We start from the raw sequence: 21,406 nt of genomic DNA, 5'->3' as shown, positions 1-21,406 counted from the left end.
TTAGTAATGACGTACTTTTTCTCAACTTATTTAGATTTCTCGCCTTTTTATTAACTTTGGTTTTAAAAAATGTATTTTTAAATATTAATCTAATCTAAAATTCACGAATTAAGATAATTATATTTAAGAATTATTTATTTTGATATATTTAAGTAAAAAAAATTCTGACCGATAGATAAATTATCCAAACACTTATATAACTTATAATGATTCATGTACTTATCACTTATAAATTACCTATTTATTTTAAATCATAAATTACTAATTCTAAGTCAATAACAAAATTACCCAATGATTGTAGGGCGGGACCATACAATAAACAAAAGAAGGATCTAGACGGGCTTTTAACCTGAAAAATGAAATAGCCCACAATGGACTATGACGGAAGCCTATACGTATATGGACTCGGCCCAAACCGTGTAGACACAAAACACCTCAGCCTATACTAAACCCCGTGTATATATAATGCGCCTCATCTTTCATCTCTTCTTCATTTTATTCCAGCCGCAGCACCGCCAAGCCAATTCGCCATGGGAAGAAGTATATCTCTCTCTCTCTCTCTCTCTGTCTCTCTCTCTCTCGCTGTATCTGTATCCTACATTCACATACATACTTATGCTTATTCGTAGTAGATCTGTGTATGTAATTGATATATGTGTGAATTAGTTTCTCTTTTATAGATGTTTATTAATATGCTGTCAATGAAATTAATTTCGGTTATGATAAAATTGGGGCTTTAATTTAAATGGGGTTCTGTTGATTTGTTTCGCTAAGCTTGGTTGTTTAGTATATATCATTATTTATTTGAGTAAGAAAGATACTATTTTGCTTGTAAAATGGTCAAATGGGGTTGTTGATTTGTTTAGCTATGCCGATTTGTTTGTTTGCAATACGGTCATGTGTTTTTCCAAGAAAATAAGTGCTTGTTTTGGAGAATAAGATTAGCTTAATACCCCCCCTCCCCCCCCAAAAAAATAAAATAATTAATATACTGTTTTTGTTTAGAGCTGGTGTTTTTGTTGTTGTTAAGGTTCTTTATAAGTTGTTTTAAATATTAGCATTTGGCAAGCCAAATTATATTCTACCTTTAAATTTCATTCTATAGAATCGTTTGCTGTTTTATTTATGTTTCAAAAATTATAGCGGTACATTAAAGTTGTTTAACAGTGGTTTTGATATTATAGTTTATTAAGACAATTATTGAGAGTATTCTCCTGTGCCTTTGCTTGTATTTACTAGTTTGTATATGTAAATGTGCAATTTGTTCATTAATCAGTTTACAATGCAGTAACATGATAAAGGTTTCCTTTTTTACGATATATGTGGAGCTGATTCTGTAACATGCTTTTTTTTGTTAATGTATGGAGTACTTCATGGGAAACGGGCTGTTGTAAATTTTGATTCTATATATCGTTTCTTTTTAGGACCTGCAAGGTGTTACCGTCAGATTAAGAACAAGCCATATCCCAAATCTCGCTTCTGCCGTGGTGTGCCTGATCCTAAGATTAGGATTTATGATGTTGGAATGAAAAAGAAGGGAGTCGATGAATTTCCTTTCTGTGTCCATTTGGTCTCCTGGGAGAAGGAAAATGTCTCCAGTGAGGCATTGGAAGCTGCTCGTATTGCTTGCAACAAGTACATGACTAAGTTTGCTGGTAAAGATGCTTTCCATCTACGAGTAAGGGTTCACCCATTCCATGTGCTGCGTATCAATAAGATGTTGTCGTGTGCTGGGGCTGATAGGCTCCAGACTGGTATGAGGGGTGCTTTTGGGAAGCCACTGGGAACCTGTGCACGTGTCAGTATTGGTCAGGTGCTCCTCTCAGTCCGCTGCAAGGACACTAACAGCCAGCATGCTCAGGAGGCATTGCGCCGTGCCAAGTTCAAGTTTCCTGGACGTCAGAAGATCATTGTTAGCAGGAAATGGTACGACAAATTTTTTTCACATTAGTCTGTAATTGTTTAAATTCACGATAACTTATACAAGTTAATTTATTGTCTTTTATTTTTATTTTTTAGCAATATCCAGTTCTTGTCATTCACTTGTCCAGAAAGCATGATAGGAGTTACATAAATTGTGGTTGTGTTAATGTATTATTTTCTTCTTGATAATCAGGGGATTCACCAAGTTTAGCCGGACTGATTATGTTAAGTGGAAGGCAGAAAACCGCATTCTTCCTGATGGTGTGAATGCCAAGGTTTGTGTTTCTTATAGCCATATCAAATTTCATTTCAACCGACATTCAATTTCATCTTTTAGATTGTACATTTGATAGGACTGTATTCCAATTACATCTGACAAAATTGAATAGTAAATGCTCTGTTGTGATTGTTCTCAGCTAGTTTGTATCATGCCATGCTCTATATGTGTAACTTCTAGGAGCCAGATGTGTAACTTAATAATTTGAACTTCTGACAAGTACAAACCATATGTGTAATTGATTGAGCCAAATTCAATAATTATTATGACATCTCCCTATACCCCAATTGACTAAAACACACAAGCCTGTTTGTTAGTTTGAGTTTGTGAATTACATGGGTTGTGTAATTGTGGTCTCAGTCATTTGAGTTGCTTGTGTGGCTTTGTTATTGTAGTATGAATCATCCAGGTTGCTTCATATTATAATGTTACTAGGGATAACTGTAACCTATGATTTCGTCCAAGTGACCAAAGGAAACCTATATTTGTAGTTGCTAGGGGATGCAATAGCCAAATTCAGTAATTTTTAGAAAACATCTCCTTGTTATTGACCAAAAAATACTTGGCCTGTTTGTCAATTTCAGTTTTGTGTATTATGTGGCTTCATAATTGTAACCTGTATCATTTGAGTTGCTTTATATATGAGTATGATACTAATTATGGGATAACGTTTGCATTAATTCATGCAGCTTCTGGGTTGTCATGGACCTCTTGCAAGACGCCAGCCCGGTAGAGCTTTTATTGATGCTGTTGCTACCTAGAAAATCAAGTTCAATATGGATATGTTATCAGATGAACATCTTGCCTTTTCTAGTTTTATTGCCTTTTGGCTAGTATTTGTATTCAGAACTCTGTTTAAAAGAGCTAATATGTTTCTGGATCTTAATGCCTTCATGATTTTGATGCTTTTATACTTGATACTTTTAAAATGGTCCTCTATTAATGTCATGGCGTTACTTGATACTCACCTCAGTTTTGTGTGATTTGCTCGCACATTCTGTTTTGGATACCCAAGCTATGTTTATTATTGTATAATGAAATGTTATTTAACAAATTGAATGATGTTAAATATACAAGTTGAATTGAGAGATCTTGCATCATTTACATGTACATATATAGTTGGATTTTTCTATGAACGAGTAGCATTTTAATTTAGGGATAGTTCTTCATAATCCATACTCTCTTTTCTAGTTACCAGCTTACCCTCATTACTTCTTTTTGTTCCTGAGGGGGATTTATCTTAATCTGCAAATCTTGTTCTATATCTATTTACCAAAACTATACATCAAGGTTACAAATGAAATGTTGGCATCAAAGAGAGGAGAAATGGATGTTGGCATCAAAGAGAGGAGAAATGGAGTTACAAGTATACTACTCGTCGACAAAATTTGTATTTAATCGAGCCAATGTTTTTGGGTAGTTTCACACACACACAACTGTTTATAATTTTTTAAATAAGCGTTTGGCATCTAAAATTCGACTCCATGAAATGGTAGTGTGTTTCAAAGTAGTACATTTCTTCAATTTGTAAAATGATGCCATCGTCCTGTGTAGGGCCGAATATATATATATAGTAAACCGAATTTATATATATATATATATATCGGTTATTTCAGTTAAACCGAATTAATTTTTAGATATACCAAACCGAAATAATATTATTTCGGTTAAAACTGAAAAACCGAATTAACTGATATTTTTGAAAAAACTCAAACCAAATCGAACCGAAATTGTCTGATTCGGTTCAGATTTTTGATTTTAGTTCGGTTTTGCTCCCCTAGTCCGGTGTGCAAGGAGTATAATTCACAAATTTTAATGAACACTGTAAAATAATCTCCATTATTTTCTTAATTTATTGTAAACAGACGACAACATATTAACTCTGCAATCTGCTTCCAAAAATAAAATAAAATAAAATATGATATCAATTTACGCCGACAGAATCAGAATAGACGCAAGTAGAAGTATTGAAAAAAGGTGTCCACCAAAATTTGAACAATCAGACGTTAAATAAAAAAACCTTCGTATGAAAAAAGCAATATTTTGTTGATGATTCTGAAATCTAAAAAAGACTTGAAACATAATATTCTAAGAGTAGCTCTCGAAAAATAAACAAGGAAATCCTGAAAACATTGATTGAGGCAAGTAGTTATTGAGTGATTATGAAAGATGTTCCTAGAAATTTTGAAATTTTGTTCTACTTAGGAGATATGCACCGATCATAAATCAATCATCCTTCCAATTTTATAGCAACAAGTAAGAAAAAGTAAAAAAATAGGGATCTCTCAAATAATTTCAATGCAAATAGTCTCAAATATTTAGAATGCAAATGAACCCAACATGACATATTATAGTACAAAAGTTGCAATGAGTGAAGCACTTAGATGTGCAATCCCTTTATTTGCCTTGCAACACGAAACTTATGAATTTCTAAATGGAAATGGAACAACTTCAATTTCATTCGTACATGGTAAATCACTCGCATCAAACACCACTTCAGTACCTATGCGACATCTTCTCTTTTTCCTTGTAGTCATTGGCATACCTGCACATCATCATAAAGCTTAGACAATAAAAAGTGTTGCAAAGACTTTTTGCATTGTTAGAATAAGAGAGCAGAGTTGAAAAAGAATATCAAGGAAATCACTAATACCATACTGATCTATTTACCATATGCTTGGGTGAAGACATAGGTTTCTTACAGGTACTCATTTTCTATTTGTTTACATAGCCATTTACATAATTACATGAGATCCAACACTAATTTAATATCTTCCTTCTAAGAAGATACAAGAACTATTTCATCAGTTTTAGTCAAAAAATATTGTTGCAGTAGTGACTTAACACATGTCATTACCTTGATGCATGGGACTGACTACTTTATGGAGGCATTTGGATGCACCATGGGAATGGGAATCGGGAATGGGATTGGAGGGTATGGGAATGAAATGGAAACACAAGGGGTATGGTAGGTTTGATTTACCCACCAAGAGGGAATGAAGTTCCCATTCCCCACCACTAAATTGGTAATCCAAACACTATCACTTGGGTTTAAGGGTCCGATTCCCGTTATGTTTATTAATAAAAAGACTTCACTGTACACAAAATATTCTTTCTAGTAGGATAAGCTAAGATGTCATATTCAATATTATTTGCACAAGCTTTATATTGTGACAGTACTAGATATGATGATCTCCCATCCAGTAAAAAGTACTCTCATCTAGGGGTGGCAGGATTCGATATAACCCGTACACCCGGTACGAATTTGACCCAAGAAATATAAACTAAGGTCAAGAAATTAGGGTTAGGATCAACTTCAGGTTGACAAAAGAAACCTACAAATATCTGGTCAGTTTGGGTAACGTAAAAAACTGCAATTTGTGGTATTATTAAAATTGTATATTTATTATGTACACCTGTAGTTTCTACTGACTAAAGACAAAAAGTAAATTAATAACCCTCATTTTTCAACCGTTCGTACTACTGAAAGCTCTTCATATCGAACATTAAGTATAATTTTTCCCCTTTTCACAGTAATTATATTACACTCTCAACTCTACCCTCAAATCACATATATATCTTTAAAACTCATAGGTTCATACACATAAGGTCATGTTTAAAGTGAAGGTAAGATAATCTACATGTATATATAAACATACATAAGTTCATTTCTGTAACTTTTAACCAGCTTCAGTCTTCCATTCGCTACTTGTTAGCATGAACAAGTAATAGTTGTTTTCTCTACATGCATATTTTTTGGTATTAGAATATAAGAATACAATGGTCAATATTGAGGGGTATAATTCGCGCCAATTGAGGGTCAATAAAAAACTACCAGTGTTATAGCTAAACCAATAAATTTCGGGCCAGGTTCGGGGCAATCCAAACTAACAGCTGAAGTAGAAAAGGTTCCCACAAATTTGAAGTTGATGTATAATTAATCAAATGTAAATGCGAAGAGAATTACACAAAAATCTAATGGACTAAGATGCAACAACATAAGTAAGCTCAACATAAGCAGATGTTTCAGAAACCAAATTACAAAGCATGATATAGATAATTTTACAAGTGCCAAGCAATGTAAAGAATATAAACTCAGGCATTAATGTGTAAAATTACAAACAAGTAAATCCAGAAATGAGAGTCGGCTGGAGTCTACCAAAAAACGTAAATCCAATAATACAAAATAAGATATAGAGAAATGAAGGGGGGGGGGGGGAATAGACGTACATGTAAGTACCGATAACAGGAACAGCAACGAGAGAGATGCTGACCCAATCGCCAAGAGTCCTCTTATAGATCTTGCTTGTGAAATCTTTCCAGAGACCAGGCATGGTCTGTTGCTGATACGGAGATAGTGCGTACACCACCGACTTCACTTTTGCTGATGATCCTCCTCCTACACCCATCTCTCTCTCGATCTCTCTCAATCTCTCTCGATCTCTCCCTTGAATTCTAGGGTTTTCTGATTTTGATTTAATTGACTTGTTAAGACTTGTACCAATATAGACAGCTCTACTTTATATTTACGGACAATGTGTGTTATGTAGTTGGACTCTGAAGTTTGTGTGTTTGGACCCGTTTCTTTTGGGCCTTGCCTACACCCCACTTTATCTTTATCTTTCAGTATTATGCGGGACATGTTACGTTATGGCTACGCTTTTAACATTCGTGATCATATTCACCTTCTTTTCTTTAGCTGTTGTCATTAATTTTTTATATTTTAATTTTACATTTACTAACTTCAATCGAATTTTTATATTTAATAAAAATAAATTGTCAAAAAGAAATACATTTCTGTAGAAGAAAAACTAAAGTAGATTCACGTTCAAAAGAAAGATAAATATTTTTTTCAAGGTTACAATAAAATAGGATTTAAAGACATAGAGTCGCGCTGCTTGCAGTATATTCAGGATTTCTTCATTCATTCATTTCCATGCAATCAATAGTTGTCTCTCAAGTTTAATTATAGGGTAGTTTTGATACGAAAAATTAAAAATTACATGTCATATATTACATAATTTATAATTTGTGTTTTGTGTTTGATACAGATCTTTGTAGGACAACAAATTTTAACATTTGTGGATCCATGTTATGAGATGTTAGAATAACAGTCGCAAAATTTATTGATTATTTGGCTTGAGCTGTCGGTAAATTTGATTATATGTTTAAAAGAAGTTAATAAAAATATTAATGTAATATTTGAGCGAGTAAATTTCTCTTTTTTCTTCCATTTGTTACTTTTTTACCTTCTTAAGTATATTTTTATAATTTTTCATAAAATTTTATTTAAATTAATTTACACGAATCATCATTACTTGAAACAATACTCTCATCATATATCTAACATTTTAATAGTCTGAAAAATCATAAACATAAAAAAATAATTAAAATATAAGTGTAATCTTTACTATTAAAAAGTAAAATTATTAAATATAATTAAATAATGTTCTTAAAATCCGACACTCAATACTAATATACATGCTTAGTATTGGTATAAATAAAAATATAATTAAATAAAATATTAATTTATTATGATGTAATATACTAAATAAATATTGTATAACCTTTTTAATTGATTTAAAAAATAGAAAAAATGGTCGGGTTGGTTAAATTTTATATGCTTGGTCAAATGTATTTAGTCATGTGTAAAAATAAAAACCTGTTGATATTATTTATATACAAATACTCGAATAAAACCATCAATCATATACAGTACCTTTTTAAGTTATCACGATTCATTCAAGATCATGAATAAAAAATTTCTCGAAAGTTAAAGATAGTCTAACCTATAGTTGTCACAAATTAAATTGCATTGATCTTGAATTGCTAAATGAAATAAACACTGATAATAATAATATATATATATATATTTAAATAGATTGCCAACTTACAAATTTTATTTTAAGTACTCACAAATGTAAAATAAATTTATGTTATTAAAACAAAATTGATGGCTATTCTGTGAATTTTGTTGAAAAAAATTGATTAATAATAATTTAAATGAACTATTTTTTTTGGAGGATCCTCTTATTATATAATAATTTTTAATAATGTCAAAAAAATGAAAAAGACAAAAAGTAAAAATTATAATAATAACATAATATTAAATATAACTAAATAATGTTTTTAAAAGTCGACACCCTACTAATATTATGTGTTAAAAAAATTTATAAGAACTATTTAATTAAATTATCAATTAATTTCTCTATATTGCGGGAACAACCGATTTATAATTTTGTTTCGCGAAGTTAATCGACTGAGAAAATGGTTGATTGATTCAATTTTATTGATTAAATCACACTAATATGCAATTTGTTCATAAGCGTTAATAGGGAATAAAAATAACCCTAATTGCGGAGTTAATGTCGCATTAATTAGACCTGATTTGGTCAAATGGAAAAGCCCAATTAGTGAGGCCCAAAACCCTAATTATTTATTAAATTCGTAATTAATAAAGGGGCTAATTAAACAGCCCAATAAATGTGTTCTAATAAATAACTATTTCTACAAGAAGTAGCCTCCAAGCAACCTAAATTCAGAAGGAAACTAATTCCTGCTTTCTAGGACTCCAAAATCCAATCAGAGATGGAGACTTGCCCACAAAGTCACCCAATTCTATCCTAATTTTTAGACTCTCAACATTTATATAAATGGTCTTACCCCTTCAACTTAAAGGAGAACATTTTTTTGGGACAAGAGCTCCACACATCACAAAGCCGTGGAGGCATCCAACAAGCCACGAGGCCATTAGCTGGAATGACGTTTTAGACTTAGTGCATGAAGGACATGAAAGTCACTACATTCTTGGCGAGCTCTCGCTGCGTATCACCAAGAACTACGTTTTAGCTTGATTCTTGGCATACGCCAAGGTACGTAGGCATCTTGCGAGGGCAGATAAAAGCCACGAAACACAAGCTCAACCATTAAAGCCCGAAGCTTATCAAACCCTAACATTAAATACACGCAATAAATAAGTCTATGTTTTTTTATCCATAACATTTGGCGCTGTTTGTGGGAAGAAGACGACAACCATGAAAGCACGAAGAAGCATCGAGAAACCACCTGTTGCGATGCACAATGTCACATCCACCGTTGGGATACCACCACAGTCAATCCTCATTGCTTAGGAGGATGATCTCTCAGGTACGGAGATCCCCGTTACCCGACTGCTGATTCAAAGAACGGTCTCCTACCTCAAGAGATGCATAATTAAGGGAAGAGTCCCAAACTATATAGGGTGCTCTCATTAATGAACACCCAAATTTTATATGTTCATAATTGAGCTTCCCTTATGGGATGTAAAATTTTAGGAGGAACGCAATGTCGAGTACATGAGGAGTACGAACCTCGCTATTTGCAAGGGCTAAACTTTATTAAGAGGATAAGTTACAATTTCTATGATCCTCATATCGGGGATAATGATTTTTCATATGAAGAGGAGATCGCCCCAAAAAGGGTGCAGCCGATTAAGGAACCTGTTGTCAAATGACGTTTTTAGCCCTGAAGATGTGAAAAAATGAATCCCCAAGTCATAAAGAGGAGGATCCGTGTGACGGCCTTAATCCCGGGGTCAGGAGTTGACGTCACTAAACACGACAAACAGAAATATAAACAACAAGATTACTATTATTATATACTAACACGACCCCATACCAAGATCCGATCCAGGTTCAAGTATGATCCAAGCCACACATTATTTATTACAAACCATTTATTTAAAAAGTCTGACACACTAACTTATTCAGCAACTCATCAGACCGCACATGGTCTAATACTAATTACCTCTAAGGAGCCGAGTCCTGAAAGGGCCGAGACACGGTTCTGACAAGGTCTGACTGGTCTTCTAGGCATCTACGATATATATATATAACAGGTTGCAAGGGTGAGCATAATCGCTCAGCAGTACCGACATATGAATATCAAGATAAAAACAGTAATGTAAACAGTTATAGGAACAAAAATATAAATTAATATGAAATCCGAAATCTGTAAATCATTCTGAGCATCAGTAAATAAGAAAAGCTGAGATAACTAGATATCACTAACTAACATGCTTCTAACAAAACAAACGTAGTTGTGTGTTGTGTAAGTACCAGAGTCCAATTTTAGCATGCTATTCACATTTATAAATAACTGTATCAATCACTTATTCTTTTACGGGAATCAAAAAGCCCAATCAGATATGTAACGAATATGTGAAGACAGCTGATCAGGCTATCAACACGAGACGGCTTCAACTGCCATTCCATATACCTGTTCCGGAACTTAGAGACTAGCTAGGTCTCTGACCTGCTGGACTAATCGGTTATGTAATGTGCGCAACCGAATTAGCCTCTTACGCCACCTCAATAGGCCTACTCTAGCCCCTATGTATCCCATATCTGATCATTTTATCCGGTTTTCAAAATATTAGTACCTATCTCATTTCAATAACCGTTCATTTTAACAGCACACGTAAAACTAGTTCACAATTCATTTTCCTTCGAGATACATGCCTTTTGAAGTTACTTTTCCCCACAACAGGTTTAAAACAGTGATTTATAACTACAGGGGATACGTAACTTAAAATGTTTCTGTTCCTTTACGAGAATAAAACAACAATATATTCATACATATTGAACCATAAAAGAATGGTCAGGGGTACTTGCCTTGCAATGCTTTCAGAAACCCTAAGTAGCTTTTTACGTTGACTTCGGTCCTTACGAGACTCGACTTGGATATACAATAACAGAATACCCTAATCTGTTTTACTGACATGCTTGATATCCTCAGATCCTAATAACCCAATTCGATAACCCGACTCGTATAATAATTATACACGTAATCACATAATCCGTATTCACATAAGGGTAACACGTTTTATATAATAAAGTACATTTCTCGTATTTAAAATAAATTTTTTAGAAAATTTTGGCAGCAACTTTTCTGTTTATAAGCCTACCCGTCGATTACAATCGACGTCCAATATTCATAATTCACATCGCAAATTTTTTTCATAATTCCACAATTATTTACATACAACTCCAATATATGATTCAATTTTATTTATTTTATAAAATTAGGACTCAGAATCAATTCATCATTGTCCACCGTCCGCTCGTAAAAAATTTCATCGCGAACGGCGACAAAAGTTATTGGTGCCCGAAAATTCTTCGGGTTTCCAAATAAACTCCGCCGATTATTAGAATCATTTTTCCCCACACAAATGATTTATTTTATTTCACGAAACCAATCAATAATTCCTGCCGAATTAATAAAAGTGATCACATCAGAAATAATCTAATTACAGGAACACACAATCACCACCACTGCACTCCACGCGCACCACGCGCACAAACACACACACACACACTAACGCACGCACACGCACAGTACACACACACGCACTCAACATACACTACACACACAATTCACAAAAAGCACACATATAAGCGCACACACACACACACACACACACACATATATATATATATATATGCGTATAGTTTAACAAATGGGACTGGACTGGAGTATTCACCGGAAACAATCGGAAACCAGGACGGCGGCGGGGAAGAAATCACCAGGGACAGTACAATCAAAGAAAGGGAAGAACATGGGAGAGGGAAAGAGACGGAGAGAGAGAGAGAGAGGGAATAGCGAGAGAGAAAGAAACAGAGAGATTAGCGAGGTCGAGAGAGAAAACAGAGAAGAAAATATGAGGAAGGAGATGTACAAGTCTGTGTGTGTAATATCCGGGACATGACGTGTAATTATCTATATCAATAAATAATTTTTATGTGATTTATGTGATTTTTAGTGAATTATTTGATGATTGGTGTGGTTATGTGGATGTTTATATGTGGTAAAGTCTAGGTATGTTATTTTTATTATGTCCAAAATAAAATATAGATAATTAAGGTATTTTTCTGGTAATTTGTTGGAGTATTATATGATTTTATATTGATTTATGAATTTATTAATTATTTTCTGAATAATTACAAATTTTTTTATAAAGCCGGGAATCGTCCAACCTCAACCGTTTTTATGTTTTTACAGCCCGAAACTCTTCCGAAAACTCCTTCCTAACCTAATATGGTAATTCCGGACATTTTCCATGTTTTGACTTTTTCGATCCGGATTACGATTTCACCTGTGTGCGGCCCGACACAATATTTTCGATACGCTAACCCTTTTCGATAACATTATCTTCGTACAAATTATTTTATAAAAGCCCGGTTTTGATAATTATCCGAAATAGGATAATGCTTATCCAAAACAGGATAGTGCTTATCCAAAACAGGATAATGTTTATCCAAAACGATCGTATTTATAGTTACTTAGCGGCTAAGCAACGTATTTATCGATCCAACACGATCCAGAACGTACTAATATTCCGTAAATATAAATAGCCTTTTCTTATTTCATTTTCACGTGTAAAATCATAATCAGACAGTACAAACCCCTGAAACCAGAGAAAACCCTATTAAAATACCGTATTCTTGAAAATCAATCGCACAAACGAAGGCGTTATCAAACTCCGATTCGGGCATGCAATATATCAAAACGAAACTCTCGAAAACTCTTTCTGAATCCACCATTTGTTTTTGTGCAATAATCAAGGTATTTTTCTCATTTAATTGTTTTAATTCAAATTAATTATGGATTAAATTATGAATTTTTGTTCTTGATGTTTTTGATATGATTTGGTGGCATAATCATGTAGATCTTTTCTTCCTGGTCAATTTGGTATATTATATGTCAAAAATAGAGTTCAATAACATATAGAAAATTGAGTTTGATTCTCGAATTGAAGAACTAGGGTTATGTGTTTGAATGTTCTTAATTGAAAATTAGGCGTTTCTTTGTTAGGGGTTATCAGATGAAATTGATTGCATGGATGTGTAGATCGTGAAAAAATAATTCGTTTGGTATGTTTGGAATTAATGGACGATTCCTTAATTTTTGTAATCGACCTCGCCGGATTCTGGAAAACACTCGCCGCCGACGAGTGTTCTTCACCAATTTTCGGTCATTTTAGACATGGTATGATAATTTTGTTTATGGAATAATGATCACCTCATAATGTACTACAAATATGCACAGTCTGGCACGCTGCTGAGTTCGAATAAGCTTTCCCAGCGAGCTCGGGGTCGCCGACAATGGCGACCGCCGGCGTAGGGCGTAGGGTTTAAAATAAAAGTGAATATCCAATTCTAATCATTGCTTATCAGGAAACTTGATTCCCTATATCATTTCAATTGATCATTATTTACTCTCAGTGCTGTTATTATAACTTGCTGATCTAGTTAGCTCACTCTAGCGAATCTGTTTATGTTCTTTTCCAGTTAAGAAGGAAACTAGTAATGGCGTGGATCCCCAGTCGAGTGTGCCATCTAGGTTTTCAAGTTGAAATGGAATAAGCTAGCGGAAGTTGTGTGACTTGGTGTGTGCTAAAAAGTTTGTAATAAAGTTTGACTTCAGATGTAAGATAAATAAATTTGGGATTTGGTACGTTTGTAATAAATAAGATCATGGCTTGTGGACATACTTTAAACTGTTGCGATCCTTAATCATGGTAAGTAGGGTCATTGCATATATTATTATATTCATAAACAGGTTTAAATATGGTGTGTGTGTGTGTGTGTGTGTTGTGGACCCCAAACTTCTGACCCGGGTTTGGAGGGCGCCACCGTGTGTATATGTGAGGGGTTTTGTATTTTATTTTCTTTCTTTTATCTGCTGCCACGAGTCCAATTACAGGACACACATCAACAGAGTATCCTGAATATACTACACGTGTCCTTGACCCGGGTTTTATAAATATTCGGTTCGTTTCTAGTTAAAATAACGTACAAGCTGCTCGACAAAACTCACCGAAAAATTATAAATTTCGTACCAAAATTCTCAAAATATCCGAAAGTTAATAAAATAAAATTTTCATAATTTTTAAATCATTTTTAAAACACAACCTATACCCGCATTTAACAATTAAACGAAATAATGTGCGGGTGAATTTAATCCCAAAAATTTCCAAAATAATTTTAAAATTCTTAGTATGATAAACTAAATAAAATATGAGTTTCGTGATTTTTGAAGAATCCATGAATTAAATACGGATTTTACGAATAAATGCAACCATAAAATTATTTAAGGATAAATAATTAATGAAATATTCATTTCTCAATTTTATAAAATCCTAAAAATAGTTATTGAAATTATAAAATTATTAAACCAATTTTTTGAGGCCATCCAAATATTTATGAAAATAAAAATATAATAAAATCACTTTTAAACGCGAAACAAAAATAATACAATTCAATAGTTAACTACACAACTCATTCCTATTCACCAATATATCTCACATAAATAATAAAATAACACACCGCTGCCACAAAGCAATACACCTATTTTATTTAATTAAATATTGAACAATTATACCTTTAAAATAATATAAAATATACCAGTTATTATATCCTTTCCCCCTTAAAACGATTCTGTCCCCAGAATCTAACTTAACTAAACAAATGAGGATATTTATCAAGCATGTCTGATTCTAACTCCCAAGTAGACTCTTCTACTCGAGGGTTTCTCCAAATGACTTTCACTATGGGGGTTGACTTATTTCTAAGGACTCGCTCTTTACGATCTAAGATTTGGATTGGTTGTTTCACATAGGACACATCTGGATGAAGCTCAATCCGTACGTATTCTATGACTTGATTTGAATCAGGAATGTAGGGCTTCAATATGAATATGTGGAACACATTATGGATGTGCTGCAACTATGGCGACAACGCTATTTCGTAGGAAACTTTCCGTACTTTCTTCAAAACTTCAAATGATCCTATAAATCTGGGGCTAAGCTTACCTTTCTGAACAAATCATACTAATCCTTTCCAAGGTGATACTTTTATCAATACTAATATTTCTACTTCAAAATTCATATCTTTTCAATTTAATTCCACATTCTTTCTTTGTCTATACTGGGCTGCTTCTAACCTTTTCCGAATCAATGCCATTGCATCTTTAGTCTACTGAACCAGCTCTGGGCCTAACACTTTCTTCTCTCCTACTTCATCCCAATATAATGGTGATCCACACTTATGTCCATACAAAGCTTCATTGGGCGGCATGCCAATACTTGTATGATAGCTGTTGTTGTACAAAAATTCAATCAAAGGTAAGTGTTCGTCCCAATTGCCTTTAAAATCCAAAGCACAAACTCTTAACATATCCTCTATGATCTGAATTGTTCTTTCACTTTGACCGTCCTTTTGAGGATGATAGGCGGTACTCATATTTAACTTGGTTCCTAAACATTCTTGGAACTTGATCCAAAATCTTGAATTGAACCTCGGGTCTCGATCTGACACATTGGACATAGGAACTCCACGCTTGGTCACTATCTTATCCAAATACAGCTTAACTAGCTTTTCCAAAGAATACCTTTCATTGATTGTGAGGAAATGTGCTGACTTTGTCAATCTATCAATGATTACCAAAATAGCGTCGTGATTAGCTCTCGTCTTTGGCAATCCCACTACAAAATCCATTGCAATCTCTTCCAACTTCCACTGGGGAATCTCCAAAGGTTGTAACAATCCACTTGGTCGTTGATGTTCCGCTTTTACCATCTGACACACATGACATTTGCTAACCCAACTGGAAATATCCTTCTTCATTCCTGGCCACCAGAAATTTTTCTTCAAATCTTGGTACATTTTAGTGCTACCAGGATGGATAGAAAACCGAGAGTTGTGTGCCTCATATAACACTTCATTCTTCAGTTCTATCACATTGGGAATCCAAATTATGGAAGAGAATCTAAACAAACCTTGGTTATCCTTTTGGGTACATAATTCTTCTCCTGCCAGAGTGTCCAACTCTTGTTCCATGACTCCCTCTTGACATCTTTTGATCTTTTCCATCAATGCTGGCTAGAAAATAATCTCATACAGTTGCTCCTTACTTTCTCTTGATACCCGAACTTCAATTTCCATCCTTTTCAAATCTCGTGCTAGCTCATCTGCAATCTGAACCATATTCATTCTCTCTTTTCTGCTCAAGGCATCAACAACCACATTGGCTTTACCTGGATGATATTTGATAGTACAATCGTAATCTTTAATTAACTCTAACTTCTTCTCTGCCTCATATTCAAGTCCTTCTGGGTGAATATATACTTCAGGCTCGTGTGATCCGTGTAAATATCGCACTTTTCTCCATACAAGTAATGTCTCCACAATTTCAAAGCAAAAACTATAGCTGTCAACTCAAGATCATGGATTGGATACTTCTGTTCGTGAGGCTTTAGTTGTCTTGAGGCATAGGCAATAACTTTATCATGTTGCATTAGTACACAACCTAAACCTTTCAAAGAAGCGTCGCTATAAATCATAAAGTTTCCCGTCTCATCTGGAAATGCTAATACTGGAGCTGACACTAACCTCTTTTTCAATTCCTGGAAGCTTTCTTCACACTTCTCCGTCCAAATGAATTTCACATTCTTCCTGGTTAACTTGGTTAATGGAGATGCGATCTTAGAGAAATCCTTTACAAACCTTTGGTAATATCCTTCTAGTCCAAGAAAACTTCTTATTTCCGTTGGAGTCTTCGGTTGCTCCCACTTGGATACGGCGTCAATCTTTACAGGGTCTACCTTGATACCTTCTTTGTTTACCACATGTCCAAAAAACTGTACCTCCATTAACCAAAACTCACACTTAGAAAACTTTGTATACAGTTGCTTTTCTCTCAGCCTTTGAAGGGCAATCCTTAGGTGCGTTGCGTGATCTTCTGGAGTCTTTGAATAGATGAGAATGTCATCAATAAATAAAATAACAAACTTTACCAAATACTCCTTATACACCCAGTTCATTAAATCCATAAAAGCCGTTGGTGCATTGGTTAATCCAATCGACATCACTAAAAACTCATAATGGCCATACCTTGTTCTGAATACAGTCTTGGAAATATCTTCAGGTTTTATCTTCAGTTGATGATAGCCAGATCTTAAGTCAATCTTTGAGAAATAGTATGACCCCTTAAGCTGATCAAATAAATCATCGATTCTTGGCAGAGGATACTTGTTCTTTATCGTCAATTTGTTCAGCTCTCTATAGTCGATGCATAATCTCATACTTCCATCCTTTTTCTTTACGAATAAAATTGGAGCATCCCACAGAGAAACACTGGGTCGAATAACCCCCTTATCCAATAGTTTCTGAAGTTGCTTGGCTAATTACTTCATTTCCACTGGAACCATGCGATATGGAGCTTTAGAAACTGGTTCGGCTCCTGGTATCAAATCAATAGAGAACTCTATTTCTCGGTCAGGTGGTAATCCTGGCAATTCTTCCGGGAAGATGTCAGGATATTCGCTTACTATGGGGATCTCATCCAAGGTAGAGGTCTCTTTCTTCGTATCCACCACATGAGCCAAATATGCTTCACATCATTGCCGCAACAATTTCTTCGCTTGCAGTACTGAAAGAAACTTCTTATCCCGCCTCTGTCCTTGGTAGCTTATCCTTACATTGTCCGTGGTATACATAACAACTCTCTTTTCCTTGTAGTCAATATTTTCCTTATATAGAGACAACCAATCCATGCCTTGAACAACATCGAATTCTCCCAACTCAAAAAGTATTAGGTCGGCAGGGAAAGTATGTCCTGAAATTTCTATGGAGCACTTAGGACAGAATTGACTTACGGGCATTTATCTTTATTAGCCACCTCTATGGTCAAAGGTTCATCTAAGTCTTCCAACATTAATTGCATTTTATTCAGACAGTTCATGGATATAAAATATTTAGACGCTCTCGAATCAAATAATACGTTAACAGGTACAAAATTAAGAAAAAGCGTACCTATAATGACATCAGAATCCCGAGCCGGAGATTTCTTAGTCATATTAAAGGTTCTAGCTCCGGATGTACTTGTTGCTGGTCCTTGAGACACACTCCTTCTAACACTTCCCTGGGTAATTGATCTGTAATTCCTAGAAATATGTCCCACTTTGCCGTAACTAAAACAGGTTACTCCTTGGGTCTCAGATTTATACTCAGTGAAATATTGACCCTTCTGGCCACACTTGAAACAGTTGACATTTTCCTTGCACTGACCACTGTGCTTCTTTCTAATGTCTTGCAGTCGATCACTGGCTTGTTGAACTTTTTTGGGGTAGAACTGACTGAGGTAGTACTAGGCCTAGCCTGGGGGAAATTCTGTGTCCTGAACTTCCTATCTTTATTCTTTCCAAACCGACGCTGAAACTTCTGGCTTACTCCTTCTGGTTTTGACCCGACAGGTCCACTTTCAAACTTCCTTTTCTTCTCACCCTTTTCTTTAGTAGCTAGCCTCTGGTCACTTTCTATCACTAAGGCAGCCTGAACTACCGAAGTATACGTCTTGAGTTGTAATGCTACAACTCCACTCCTAATCTCTGGCTTCAACCCTTGTTGAAACCGCTTTGCTCGCTGAGCTTCCGAACTCACATATTTTGGTGCTATACGAGCCAACTCTGTGAACTTGGCTTCATACTCTGTGACGCTTCTGTCTCCTTGCTTCAACTCTAAAAACTCCATCTCCATCTGACTCTGGAGACAATCCGGAAAATATTTTTCCAAGAACAGTTCTGTAAATTGGGTCCATGGAATATGACCTTCTCCTTTTAACACTCGCGTAGAATCCCACCAATAGTTTGAATCATTCTTCAAGAAATAACTAGCATAATATGTCTTTAAATCCTCACTCACCTTGGTTAGTGCAAAAGCCTTTTCCATTTCCTTCAACCAGATCCTGGCAGCAACATGATCCACTTCACCTTTAAATTCTGGGGGTTTCACAGTCTGGAAAGACTTAAAACTAACAACTTGGATTGTCCCCCGCATCTCATGCCGCTGTTGGATTTGCAGTTGCTGCTGTTGGATTTGCTGCTGTTGTTGTTGTATGAGCTGTTGTTGCTGAAATTGTTGTTGTTGCTGCTACTGGAATTACTGTTACTGTTGGACCAGATGAGTAGACTGCTGATGCAACAAATCTATCAATTTACTCATGGAGGGATCCCCAGCAGATCCGGTATTGGGTTGAAAATTCTTCTTTAGTGGCATTCTCCTGAAATATAACAGTCATATATAAGAAAAAATGGATTGCTCCAAGCAGTTTATACTAGGGATGAGCAAAATCGAACCGAAAACTGAAATCAAAACCGAAATTGCAAAAAACTGAATGAAACCACATCATTAAAAACTGAACCAATTAATAACCAAATCGAATAAAAACCGAACCAATAATATGGTTGCAGTTTGGTTTTAAATTTTTTAAAATCGAATACAAACCGAACCGAACCGAATAAATTTAGTTATATATATTTTAAATTATATATAATAATAATAATAATAATAATGAGAATAATAATAATAATCACTTTCTAGGTTCCACTTGGAGCCCCTCACTATTTGTGGTCTCTGGCTCTTGCTAAATGTTTTTTTATTGATTTTATTATGTTATGAATTTAATTTTTTTATTGTGATTTTAAATAAAAACAATTTTTATTTTAAAAAATAACTTAAGAACTAGTTATGCAAGTCCAAAAACCATTTTAATGATCATATTTTTAAAGAGGCGGTCTGAAAGTAAAACTTTGATAACTGGACTGAGTATAACAATGCATGGCAACACCTCAGATACGTAGGCCTCGGTGAAGGACTCAATATTAATCATCAGCAACTGAAATGTTCATATCTGCTGCTGTTATTTTTTTAATACTGCTGCTTTATTATACTATGCTATTTTGTAAAATTTTCTTTCCGTGCACATTTTTCTTCTAAATTTTAACGTGTATCTAATATCAAAAAGAGAATAATTTTTTTAGTTCGGTTATAAAACCGAAACCAAACCATTTCAAACCGAAACCGTAATTATAAAACCGAAACCGCACCAACGGTGTTTGGTTTGGTTTTTAATTTTAGAAACCACATAAATTTGGTTACAGTTTGGTTTTCGGTGAAAACCGAACCAAACCGAATCACGCTCATCTCTAGTTTATACATATGCATCAGGAGAGTGTTGCCACTAAGAAAATATCCTCATCCTCAATTAATTAGATCCATCATGAGTGAATGATCATAATCTAGGTATACCAACAACAGAAGCAACAATAATAGTAACAACAGTAATAACAACACACAATTATATATAAAAATGAATAACATAATAAAGCAGCTATTATATAACAACCAACAGAATCCAACCGATATAACGGAAATCCAACTGAAAAGAAACCATCCGAGTACACAACAAAACTGGATGTCATAGCAGCCTCCACCTACTACAAACTACAACAACATAATGTACATATATAAAGAAAACAACTACAGAACTCCTGGAAGCCAACTCTGAGCTCTGTATCTCACTGCCGCAACTCTGATCTAACTGCTGCCACTGCCACCGATAAAACCTAACTCGAACACCAACCAGTTCACCAGGTCCTGGTACTGAATGGCCCTGAACTCTGAGCTAATAAAAGGGTCAATAAACCTAGCTCTCTCGATAGCAATCTGAGTCAAAGATCTCACCTGTACATCAGGCGAAGGGGCATAAATTCTCTGGAAAGTTTCAACTGGTATCTGGTCAAGATGCGCGGCCAGCTCTGGGCTTTGCTCTCTAATGAAAGACCTATTCACCGCTCGGTGAACATGATAGGATATCAGGGAGGAAGAACCTGTAGGAGCAGATGGGGGAACCAGAGGTCTCGAGAAGGAATAACTGGGACCACAACCTGGTGGGAAATCCCTAACAGCAGACACTGACCTCCGTACCCAATGGAGACGGGCACTAGGTCCAGGGATATCCCTCGGTACAAATGGAGGAACTGATGGGGGAGGCAAGGGAGTCCCCTCAGCTATGACATCTAAAGTCCTCTCTGAATCTGAACTATCGGAGTTTAATCTGTTCTCCCGGGATGGGGAACAAGAAATCACTATAGGCCACTTCCAACATGATAAATATACAGGAAAGACATGACAAGGTTAAGACAGTTCTATCAAAACATCAATAGATGTCAGGGTAACACCGTCGGAACCCTCGACTGACCCTAAGGTTTGCTCTTCTATATGACTTGCTGACTCACACTCTAAGACACATTTCCTATACCTTTTTGACTCAATTCTTAACCTGAATCAGGGACTTGAACCTGTAGCTCTGATACCAACTGTGACGGCC

At 35.0% G+C, this 21,406-nt stretch overlaps 2 protein-coding genes across 2 annotated transcripts; one reads left to right on the top strand and one right to left on the bottom strand.

Annotated features, from left to right (window-relative positions):
* The first annotated feature begins 442 nt into the window (after positions 1-442).
* LOC141707580 (large ribosomal subunit protein uL16) lies at positions 443-3,167 on the top strand. The gene is made up of 4 exons (XM_074510809.1): positions 443-540; positions 1,425-1,926; positions 2,117-2,198; positions 2,890-3,167. The coding sequence occupies exons 1-4, from the start codon at positions 531-533 to the stop codon at positions 2,959-2,961; spliced, it is 666 nt and encodes a 221-aa protein (XP_074366910.1). The 5' UTR covers positions 443-530; the 3' UTR covers positions 2,962-3,167.
* A 1,300-nt stretch (positions 3,168-4,467) lies between these two features.
* LOC141707579 (cytochrome b-c1 complex subunit 8-2, mitochondrial-like) lies at positions 4,468-6,729 on the bottom strand. Its single transcript, XM_074510808.1, has 2 exons — positions 6,431-6,729; positions 4,468-4,745 (listed from the first exon to the last, which is right to left on the bottom strand). Exons 1-2 carry the CDS (start codon positions 6,607-6,609, stop codon positions 4,697-4,699), a joined length of 228 nt encoding a protein of 75 aa, XP_074366909.1. The 5' UTR covers positions 6,610-6,729; the 3' UTR covers positions 4,468-4,696.
* Positions 6,730-21,406: the final 14,677 nt, after the last annotated feature.

The sequence above is a fragment of the Apium graveolens genome, chromosome 2, assembly GCF_009905375.1.
Source record: "Apium graveolens cultivar Ventura chromosome 2, ASM990537v1, whole genome shotgun sequence".
In the NCBI taxonomy this organism is placed as follows: Eukaryota; Viridiplantae; Streptophyta; class Magnoliopsida; order Apiales; family Apiaceae; genus Apium; species Apium graveolens.
The sequence above is the reverse complement of the archived record's forward strand: the minus strand, read 5'-3'. Positions and strand labels throughout refer to the sequence as shown.

Coding starts and splice junctions, on each gene's coding strand:
- LOC141707579 (XM_074510808.1), bottom strand. CDS start 6,609: ATGGGTGTAGGAGGAGGATCATCAGCAAAAGTGAAGTCGGTGGTGTAC. Junction 4,746..6,430: donor CCTGTTATCGGTACTTACAT/GTACGTCTATTC, acceptor GATGATGTGCAG/GTATGCCAATGACTACAAGG.
- LOC141707580 (XM_074510809.1), top strand. Junction 1,927..2,116: donor ATCATTGTTAGCAGGAAATG/GTACGACAAATT, acceptor CTTGATAATCAG/GGGATTCACCAAGTTTAGCC. Junction 2,199..2,889: donor CTGATGGTGTGAATGCCAAG/GTTTGTGTTTCT, acceptor TAATTCATGCAG/CTTCTGGGTTGTCATGGACC.